The sequence below is a fragment of the Notolepis coatsorum genome (assembly GCF_963971535.1).
Source record: "Notolepis coatsorum genome assembly, chromosome: 20".
Taxonomy (NCBI): domain Eukaryota; kingdom Metazoa; phylum Chordata; class Actinopteri; order Aulopiformes; family Paralepididae; genus Notolepis; species Notolepis coatsorum.
In genome coordinates, this window is record NC_140184.1 from 26,342,761 (window position 1) to 26,354,406 (window position 11,646).

The 11,646-nt window shown below is 44.3% G+C and overlaps 1 protein-coding gene across 1 annotated transcript in view; it reads left to right on the top strand.

Annotated features, from left to right (window-relative positions):
- Positions 1-11,646, top strand: part of cdkl5 (cyclin dependent kinase like 5) — a gene marked incomplete at both ends in the record, with an annotated part of 99,292 nt that overhangs the window by 68,755 nt on the left and 18,891 nt on the right. The window contains 2 exons of the mRNA XM_084337085.1: positions 4,085-4,175; positions 5,050-5,053. Of these exons, the coding sequence (XP_084193211.1) occupies positions 4,085-4,175; positions 5,050-5,053 (95 nt within the window). The remainder of the gene's footprint in view (positions 1-4,084; positions 4,176-5,049; positions 5,054-11,646) is intronic.

Sequence of the window (11,646 nt, forward strand, 5' to 3'; positions counted from 1 at the left end):
ACGGGATCAAAGATGGAGTATGTTCGGCTGGGATCGAGGCTCATATGAAACGCCCACAGACAGTAATTTTCTTTTTCAATCGCCCTCAATGATACTGCAGTGGAGCGATGGCGCCCCTAAGCGGATCTGGCCGGTATTGCATGTTTCGAAAATCAAATATGCGGGTAGATCCTGCAAGTCGATCGGGGACGTTAATAGCGTTATTAATATGGAATAAAACAATAACAACTCGCCACGAGTTAACTCGTGGCTCTGGTCCACAACGCATGGCACCGTAACACGTATAAACTCGTGGCTGGTCCTTAAAGTGTTAAAGGGGAACTACACTCAATTTGACAATTCATACATGTCAGGCAATGTCCGCTGGACCTGTAAGCTCTGCATCTGAAGCAGCAGGAAGGTGAATAAATGAAACGTTTCAATCGAAAGTAGCACACACAGGTTACCTTTAAGATATTTTGTGGCTGACGTTGCCTTTTTAGCACCCGCTTCTTGAAAAACGGGAAAATTACCGAATAGGCAAATGAAGCCCAATAATTGTCTCATCCCTTTAATGAGTATTTATCTTACACGTTGGATTTGTTCTAAATTCCCTCTGCCGAAATATCCTTTCAGTTAGCTTAGTATAATCCACTAATGGCACCCTACTGCTGACTCAGCTGAGGGGGTTGAGAGTTGCCATTCTGTTCATTGTGATATTTTTGTCCTGAAATGACGTCACTCAGTCTGATTGATCAATCTTACAGAAGCAGCTAATACCGTTGATTTAGACTAATGAACCATCTCGACTCCTTTGAATAACCGGAATCTGAGAATTTATCAAAATGTATGTTCATATATCATTTAGAGTAGACCAATTTAATTTTCTTAGGTTGACTGTAGCATTCCACTATCTCGCCTCATTGTCTCTGTCCTTAAGCAATGTGAACTACTCTTAGCTAAAAGATGTCCTAGAGTGAGAGTTAGTTACGAATGTGACTATGGTGCTTCTTAAAATATGGGGCCAGAAATGGGCCATCGTTGGGACTGGTGGGACCCCAAATGCCAAGAGTGCTAATTAGGGTTGGTATCGTTTGAATTTTTTTGATTACAGTGCCAAAGCCAGTACTTTAAAACGATGCCAGTTCATATACAGTGCAATTTTTTTTTAAATATGATCCAAACACTGATTCACCAATGTGATACTGATGAATGGCATCTCTTGTTCTATCAAATAACCGTAGAACCGTAAACACTGTAGGTCTGCATTGTACCTCACTGTTTACTCATTTTACTCACTGTACTTAGATTGTACCTAGGTTGTACTTTATATTCTATATTGTATTGTATATTGTATATATGTATATTGTATATTCCTCTTTTACTTATTTTTTAACTGACTTTTTACTTACTTTTTTACTAACTTCTTTTTTACTGTATGAAGCACACTCAGGGGCTTGTAAAGTATGTGTAAACAAACTTGAAACTTGAAACCCCTCACTCTGTTCCCTCTGACGTGCCCCTGGAAACCCCCTCTGACGTGCCTCTGGAAACCCGCGACCAGGAGGACAGCCTACATGGATCCTCACAATTTCAGTGTCTCATTTCGGTGCAGAACATGATTCAGTCCGGGTCGTATCGACCGCGGTGGAACCGAACCGGTGCCACTTGGTACCCAACCCTAGTGCTAGTATTTTTGAATAGTGAATTTACATTATTTTGGTCCTGGGTTCCAGAGTACTGCTAATGGGTGATGGAATGATAGGTGGGACCAAGTCATTGTTTTGCAAGTCTCAAGTCAGTCTCAAGTCTTGGTACTCAAGTCCAGAGACAAGTCCCAAGTCAAGACAGGCAAGTCCCAAGTCGAGTCCCAAGTCAAGACTGACAAGTCCCAAGTCGAGTCCCAAGTCCTAACCTTTGAGCTTCGAGTCCTAAACAAGTCATAATGCGCGCTTCACCAAATGTAGTACCATTTTAACAACAGAGTAAGAATATATTACATTTACACAATGTAATGAATGAATGGTTTTTAAAATGTGTATTTATTACTTTCCAAATAAACTTCCAATAATTCCATGGAAATACATGGGTAGCCATGAGAAAGGCACATCAATATGACAACAAAAACAAATAGCAGACCTTGGTTCAACTAGTCTACCTTAAACCTTTATCAATTTTGGGGTATAAGAAATCTGTACTGAAATGACAAGGCATTTCGCATCTCTCTCTCTCTCTCTCTCTCTCTCTCTCTCTCTCTCTCTCTCTCTCTCTCTCTCTCTCTCTCTCTCTCTCTCTCTCACTCTCACGTTAACGTTACAGTAACAATGTGGTCTATACAAACACAAATCTGACACAAACACAAAGATATGTTGTCCCGACGTAATTATGAAATGCACCGTGCCGAATCAGACGGTTAGATTGTATTGCTGCTTAGGTTGAAGGAACAGCCTTGATGTCGGAGCGTTTCATTATAACCGGCTTGCAACGTTGGTTAAGATATCAATCGTGCATTGCCATGTTAGAATAGTTAGGATATCAATTGTGCATGAAAGGACTATTGTTTGATTAGTATTGATGAGATTCCCTTGCAGATTTGTACAGTCAAAATCTGTTGATCAACTGTTTCCATTCATTTGCATTTGTAACGGGGAAGCCCGTGAGTCTATCCACAGTCACAGAAACAGGGGTGTTGACAAGTGACTGTGGCATTACGGGCTGGTAAGTTAAACTCACTTCCTCATAACAGGGTTAACAGACGCATAGGTACGGTAGTTAGGAGTGAATTCACTTCTTAGTGCAGCGGCCTGTGTCGTCGCCCGCGGCGCGGGAGCCCCCTGTTCGACTCCCCCTCGGGACATTAACATTTAACATCAACACAACGCAGACCAATATGATCCGTCACACATTCACATCACTGAACTCACCAAAGTCTGCGGTGGTCGAGATGTAGTCCAGCCCCTCAAACATTTTCTTTATCTCATTTCCATTTTGTATATTCTATTTCTCTCTCCAAGTAGTTGGAAAAAGTTTTCCGTCTCATTTGCCGTGTGCCGCCTGGTATGATAACGCCTTAGATCCCTGAAAGCGGGTGGCGAGTGGCTTCGGATGAGTCCTGTTAACGTTAGACTCAGCTACTAGCTTCGTTGAAGCATGGGCAGTAGATATGATCTTTGAGCCAAGACACAAATTACATTTAACTAAAACGATATTTTCTTTGTGCTCGATAAAAGAGAAATAATGGGAGGGAGGGGGAGGGTTCGTACAAGGTCCTTGAAATGCTAAATACTTGTATTTTGACACAAGGTAGCGCTAACTGTCGGAGATTGGCTTTGAGCCATGAAATATTGGATCCGACTAAAGGTGTATTCTTTACTCTTTATTAATTATTATTATAAATGTTTGCTATAGAAAACAGCACTTAAAAGTGAACTGTATCACTTTTATTTTCTAATTCTCTTTTTTGAGAAAGTCCTTGAATCTAATTTTGCAATGTATGTGGGAACCCAGGAGGGAGGGGGGGAAGGGCGAAAATACAAAATATGCCATTCAATGTGTAATGTATCCAACTGTACCTTTGATGACTAATAAATAAATGAAAAAAAAAAAAAAAAGAGAAATAGTGAGAATATCCATCTGTAAAAACGTGAGTAGTGGGGGCCACCATGACAGTCGAGACTAGAGTAAACAAAACACGCCCCCAGCACAGCGTGTCCCCGCAGCCCGCAGGTGAGGTGACCAATAGCGCTGCAGTTATACCCTACTCGAGGTGACAGTGACACACAGACAGGAGTCAGGAGGACTGCGCTGGATCACTACCGCTCGCTACCAATCTACATACAAATAACGCTGTACAAACCATTCAGTATTTAATAACATAATTTTTTATCTTTGGGCATGGGGGAAAGTATCAAGTCTTCTCAAGTCAAAAGGCTCAAGTCCAAGTGAAGTCACGAGTCATTGGTGTTAAAGTCAAAGTCGAGTTGCAAGTCTTTTTTGATTTTGTCAAGTCAAGTCTAAAGTAATCAAATTCGTGACTCGAGTCTGACTCGAGTCCAAGTCATGTGACTCGAGTCCACACCTAATACTTCCTGTCACTCTGCTTCAGGTTTTGCTCGTAACCTGTCGGAAGGCACTGATGCCAACTATACTGAGTATGTGGCCACAAGATGGTACCGCTCACCTGAGCTGCTGCTGGGGTAAGTGCCTCTGTGAGTGAGTGAATGAGTGTGTGTGTGTGTGTGTGTGTGTGTGTGTGTGTGTGTGTGTGTGTGTGTGTGTGTGTGTGTGTGTGTGCGTGTGCATGCGCGTGCACGTGTGTGTGTGTGTGTTTAACTCCGGACACAAACAGGGGCCTGTAAGCAGATAAGACACTGGCCAAGGCCATAGGCGACATCTACAGTATATTGTGTCAGAGGTAACAGCGGCTGGCGTTGCTTAGTAATGAGATTGGCGTTGCTATGGCTAACAGCCGTTGCTAGGGAAATATACTTTATAGCTGTGGGTTCTTCCGGGTCGACTCAGACAAGCAGACGAGCGTTGACAGCGAGACAGGAGCGGAGCTCCCAGCTCTCGGACGAGGGTTGGGAGAGGGGGAAGGGAAACCCCGACCACGAGGACAAGCTAGCTTCGGCTAACAGGACAGATAGCTATCTCCGGCTAACAGGACAGGCTTCCATCAAGAGAGATAGAATTATAAATGTTTCTTCACCTTTCAAAGACTTTCAATTTGTTCCATCTTGTACCAGTCTTATGTTTATGAAATAAACATAACCATCAAGGAAAGAGACCACGTTGATTCTTCTGATTACGAATGTACCAACTGGGTGATATAGTGCGTGACAGCCAGTAAGATAGCCATCAACAGATAACAAACCCAACACAGACTTCACGGAAGGCCAGATCGAAGGGTTGATTAGAGGCTGAAGACCACCCTAATCTAACACTATGAACAGGAAATAGAAAAAAGCATAACACAAAAAATACAGAGGCAATGGCGAGAAGTTAAAATTAGACTGGTATGCGTGAGAAAACGCTGTTTATATCTTTGTGTTGCGTGTTCGTCTGTCAAAGGAATGTACATGTATGTCAAGGTCTATGTGTGTGCAGCTGAGAGATATGTGCGTGAGGTGGTGAGTATACAGGGGGGAGGGGGGGGGGGGGGCTATGTGGATCAGGTTACCTGTGTTCTGTGACGGGGGAATAAGCCATTAGGTTTATGGGGGTGACCACACAGCTTAGGGCCCAGGGTGGACTATGGCGATATGAATATGAAGGCTACCTTGAATACAGGCCATAAACATTATGAAACAAGCCTGCCTTAACCCTTTCACTAACACACTACAGAAGGTTAACCCTGTCACTACCACACTACAAAGGGTTAACACTTTCACTACCACACAAGGTTTACCTTCTGTAGTGTGGTATTGAAAGGGTTAATAACACTGCTTGGTGTAGTGGTTAACACAGTTGCCTCACAAACATAAACCCAATGGAACAAAATGCAGAACAGATCACTATCACTGTCGCGTCCCTGACGAAGACAGACAGGAGCACTTGGATTGGTCCCCGGGCGCAGCCCCACGCCGCAGCCCATGTCTGCTCCCCGCTGCCCTTGGGGGGAAGGACGATGGGATGGGTTAAGCGCAGAGAGGCATTTCATCAGCGACCCAATGCACGTGTGTGTGTGTGTTCCTGTGTGTGTGTGTGTTCCTGTGTGTCGCCCATCTTACATGTGTGTGTTGCTGCATGACAAATAAAGACTTCTTCTCTTCTTATACAATGATTCCCTCTTTATTAGCATAGCCTAGCTTACTGCTTGTTTTCATCCCCCATCTGTCTCCCATCTGCTGTCATAATGCTTAGGTTTGACTGAGAGAGGAGATGCAGTACGGTATTCCCTCTATTTGTGGCATAATTAGCATAATATGAGAACATTCCTCTCGTTTACCATTTGTTTTACTTCTACAGTAGCATAGCCGGTATTACTATTCCCACAGTATACATATGTAGTTGGGCCACTGAAAGCATAAACTAGATGGAAATGTAGATTTAAAAATGAAGATTAGACTTTAAAAGTATAGAACCATAAGACCATACAGTAGATGATGAAGTATGTGAAACATATGAACAGTGGCCCAAAGGACAGGCATGATATAGATGAAATATCATTGTATTCATCAGATCTTGCAATTGTGATATGACTTATATAGTATTATATAGTAATATAGGAATATAGGAATCATTTCAAAATGATTATTTATCCTGTAGAGAGAGAACGTGGAACCACCATGCGTTAACTTCATGCATCACTATGTACAATACATCCTGCCTGGAGGATAATGTGAAATCATAATTTTTTCGGTTTGAAAGCTTAAAGAAAAAGTCCACCCTAAAACACTTCCAAGCTGTTGAGAAAAAAATCAACAAGTGACGTACATTTCTTCTCTGTTCAGCAGCCAACTAGTGAAATTCAATTAAGTTACTAACTTGCGTTAGTTAAGTGACATGAGTCGAATTGCTGTTGTTTTAATTAACTCCACATCTGGGAGGGTTGGGCTTGCCGAAAAACATTCTGGGAAATGTAGTCACCCACCAACTCAAGTAGAGATAGACTCGGCAGGATCGGAGAAAGTGAGAACACCAAATAAGTACACCAAATTTGTATCACAAAACAACAATTGACAATGTAAACATATCTCAGAGTGGATGTTTTCCTTTGAGAAGATACAAAGATATACAGTATGCCAGTGTTTCTGCAGCAATGAGTGTCTAAGCGGCATCTCGCTTCACCGCTGTAGCCTGATTTAGCAAATGCCCTGGAACATTTATTGAGACAGCGTTTGAATGCCACCCACTCAAATACTCTCTCCATCTCTCCAGTATCCATACTGCTCTGCCCCTCTCCTCTCTAACATACATACTGCTCTGCCTCTCTCTCCTCTCTAACATACATACTGCTCTGCCTCTCTCTCCTCTCTAACATACATACTGCTCTGCCTCTCTCCTCTCTAACATACATACTGCTCTGCCTCTCTCTCCTCTCTAACATACATACTGCTCTGCCTCTCTCCTCTCTAACATACATACTGCTCTGCCTCTCTCTCCTCTCTAACATACATACTGCTCTGCCTCTCTCTCCTCTCTAACATACATACTGCTCTGCCCCTCTCTCCTCTCTAACATACATACTGCTCTGCCTCTCTCTCCTCTCTAACATACATACTGCTCTGCCTCTCTCTCCTCTAACATACATACTGCTCTGCCTCTCTCTCCTCTCTAACATACATACTGCTCTGCCTCTCTCTCCTCTCTAACATACATACTGATCTGCCTCTCTCTCCTCTCTAACATACATACTGCTCTGCCTCTCTCTCCTCTCTAACATACATACTGCTCTGCCTCTCTCCTCTCTAACATACATACTGCTCTGCCTCTCTCTCCTCTCTAACATACATACTGCTCTGCCTCTCTCCTCTCTAACATACATACTGCTCTGCCCCTCTCCTCTCTAACATACATACTGCTCTGCCTCTCTCTCCTCTCTAACATACATACTGCTCTGTCTCTCTCCTCTCTAACATCCATACTGCTCTGCCTCTCTCTCCTCTCTAACATACATACTGCTCTGCCTCTCTCTCCTCTCTAACATACATACTGCTCTGCCTCTCTCTCCTCTCTAACATACATACTGCTCTGCCCCTCTCTCCTCTCTAACATACATACGGCTCTGCCCCTCTCTCCTCTCTAACATACATACTGCTCTGCCTCTCTCCTCTCTAACATACATACTGCTCTGCCCCTCTCTCCTCTAACATACATACTGCTCTGCCTCTCTCCTCTCTAACATACATACTGCTCTGCCCCTCTCTCCTCTAACATACATACTGCTCTGCCTCTCTCCTCTCTAACATACATACTGCTCTGCCCCTCTCTCCTCTAACATACATACTGCTCTGCCTCTCTCCTCTAACATACATACTGCTCTGCCTCTCTCTCCTCTAACATACATACTGCTCTGCCTCTCTCTCCTCTAACATACATACTGCTCTGCCTCTCTCTCCTCTCTAACATACATACTGCTCTGCCTCTCTCCTCTCTAACATACATACTGCTCTGCCTCTCTCTCCTCTCTAACATACATACTGCTCTGCCTCTCTCTCCTCTCTAACATACATACTGCTCTGCCTCTCTCTCCTCTCTAACATACATACTGCTCTGCCTCTCTCTCCTCTCTAACATACATACTGCTCTGCCTCTCTCCTCTCTAACATACATACTGCTCTGCCTCTCTCCTCTAACATACATACTGCTCTGCCTCTCTCTCCTCTCTAACATACATACTGCTCTGCTCTCTCCTCTAACATACATACTGATCTGCCTCTCTCTCCTCTCTAACATACATACTGCTCTGTCTCTCTCCTCTCTAACATACATACTGCCCTGCCTCTCTCTCCTCTCTAACATACATACTGCTCTGCCTCTCTCTCCTCTCTAACATACATACTGCTCTGCCTCTCTCTCCTCTAACATACATACTGATCTGCCTCTCTCTCCTCTCTAACATACATACTGCTCTGCCTCTCTCTCCTCTAACATACATACTGATCTGCCTCTCTCTCCTCTCTAACATACATACTGCTCTGCCTCTCTCCTCTAAACATACATACTGCTCTGCTCTCTCCTCTAACATACATACTGATCTGCCTCTCTCTCCTCTCTAACATACATACTGCTCTGCCTCTCTCCTCTCTAACATACATACTGCTCTGCCCCTCTCCTCTCTAACATACATACTGCTCTGCCCCTCTCCTCTCTAACATACATACTGCTCTGCCTCCTCTCCTCTCTAACATACATACTGCTCTGCCTCTCTCCTTTCTAACATACATACTGCTCTGCCTCTCTCTCCTCTCTAACATACATACTGCTCTGCCTCTCTCCTCTCTCTAACATACATACTGCTCTGCCTCTCTCTCCTCTCTAACATACATACTGCTCTGCCTCTCTCTCCTCTCTAACATACATACTGCTCTGCCTCTCTCCTTCTAACATACATACTGCTCTGCCTCTCTCTCCTCTCTAACATACATACTGCTCTGCCTCTCTCCTCTAACATACATACTGCTCTGCCTCTCTCTCCTCTCTAACATACATACTGCTCTGCCTCTCTCTCCTCTCTAACATACATACTGCTCTGCCTCTCTCCTCTCTAACATACATACTGCTCTGCCTCTCTCTCCTCTAACATACATACTGCTCTGCCTCTCTCTCTCCTCTAACATACATACTGCTCTGCCTCTCTCCTCTCTAACATACATACTGCTCTGCCTCTCTCTCCTCTAACATACATACTGCTCTGCCTCTCTCCTCTCTACATACATACTGCTCTGCCTCTCTCTCCTCTAACATACATACTGCTCTGCCTCTCTCTCCTCTCTAACATACATACTGCTCTGCCTCTCTCCTCTAACATACATACTGCTCTGCCCCTCTCCTCTCTAACATACATACTGCTCTGTCTCTCTCCTCTCTAACATACATACTGCTCTGCCTCTCTCTCCTCTCTAACATACATACTGCTCTGCCTCTCTCTCCTCTCTAACATACATACTCCTCTGCCCCTCTCCTCTCTAACATACATACTGCTCTGCCCCTCTCCTCTCTAACATACATACTGCTCTGCCCCTCTCCTCTCTAACATACATACTGCTCTGCTCTCTCTCCTCTCTAACATACATACTGCTCTGCCTCTCTCTCCTCTCTAACATACATACTGCTCTGTCTCTCTCCTCTCTAACATACATACTGCTCTGCCTCTCTCTCCTCTCTAACATACATACTGCTCTGCCTCTCTCTCCTCTCTAACATACATACTGCTCTGCCTCTCTCCTCTCTAACATACATACTTATCTGCCTCTCTCTCCTCTCTAACATACGTACTGCTCTGTCTCTCTCCTCTCTAACATACATACTGCTCTGCCTCTCTAACATACATACTGCTCTGCCTCTATCCTCTCGAACATACATACTGCTCTGCCTCTCTCCTCTCTAACATACATACTGCTCTGCCTCTCTAACATACATACTGCTCTGCCTCTCTCCTCTCTAACATACATACTGCTCTGCCTCTCTCTCTCTAACAACATACTGCTCTGCCTCCTTTATCCTCTCTACATACATACTGCTCTGCTCTCTCCTCTCTAACATACATACTGCTCTGCCTCTCTCCTCTCTAACATACATACTGCTCTGCCTCTCTCTCCTCTCTAACATACATACTGCTCTGCCTCTCTCTCCTCTCTAACATACATACTGCTCTGCCTCTCTATCATACATACTGCTCTGCCTCTCTCCTCTCTAACATACATACTGTTCTGCCTCTCTACTCTCTAACATACATACTGCTCTGCTCTCTCTCCTCTCTAACATACATACTGCTTGCCTCTCTCCTCTCTAACATACATACTGCTCTGCCTCTCTCTCCTCTCTAACATACATACTGCTCTGCCTCTCTCCTCTCTAACATACATACTGCTCTGCCTCTCTCCTCTCTAACATACATACTGCTCTGCCTCTCTCTCCTCTCTAACATACATACTGCTCTGCCTCTCTCTCCTCTCTAACATACATACTGCTCTGCCTCTCTCTCCTCTCTAACATACATACTGCTCTGCCTCTCTCTCCTCTCTAACATACATACTGCTCTGCCTCTCTCTCCTCTCTAACATACATACTGCTCTGCCTCTCTTCCTCTCTAACATACATACTGCTCTGCCTCTCTCCTCTCTAACATACATACTGCTCTGCCTCTCTCCTCTCTAACATACATACTGCTCTGCCTCTCTCTCCTCTCTAACATACATACTGCTCTGCCTCTCTCTCCTCTCTAACATACATACTGCTCTGCCTCTCTCTCCTCTAACATACATACTGCTCTGCCTCTCTCCTCTCTAACATACATACTGCTCTGCTTCTCCTCTAACATACATACTGCTCTGCCCTCTCCTCTCTAACATACATACTGCTCTGCCTCTCTCCTCCTCTAACAACATACTGCTCTGCCTCTCTCCCTCTACATACATACTGCCTCTGCCTCTCTCACCTGCCTCTCTCTCCTCTCTAACATACATACTGCTCTGCCTCTCTCTCCTCTCTAACATACATACTGCTCTGCCTCTCTCTCCTCTCTAACATACATACTGCTCTGCCTCTCTCCTCTCTAACATACATACTGCTCTGCCTCTCTCTCCTCTCTAACATACATACTGCTCTGCCTCTCTCTCCTCTCTAACATACATACTGCTCTGCCTCTCTCTCCTCTAACATACATACTGCTCTGCTCTCTCCTCTCTAACATACATACTGCTCTGCCTCTCTCCTCTCTAACATACATACTGCTCTGCCTCTCTCTCCTCTCTAACATACATACTGCTCTGCCTCTCTCTCCTCTCTAACATACATACTGCTCTGCCTCTCTCTCTCTCTAACATACATACTGCTCTGCCTCTCTCTCCTCTCTAACATACATACTGCTCTGCCTCTCTCTCCTCTCTAACATACATACTGCTCTGCCTCTCTCTCCTCTCTAACATACATACTGCTCTGCTTCTCCTCTAACATACATACTGCTCTGCCTCTCTCCTCTCTAACATACATACTGCTCTGCCT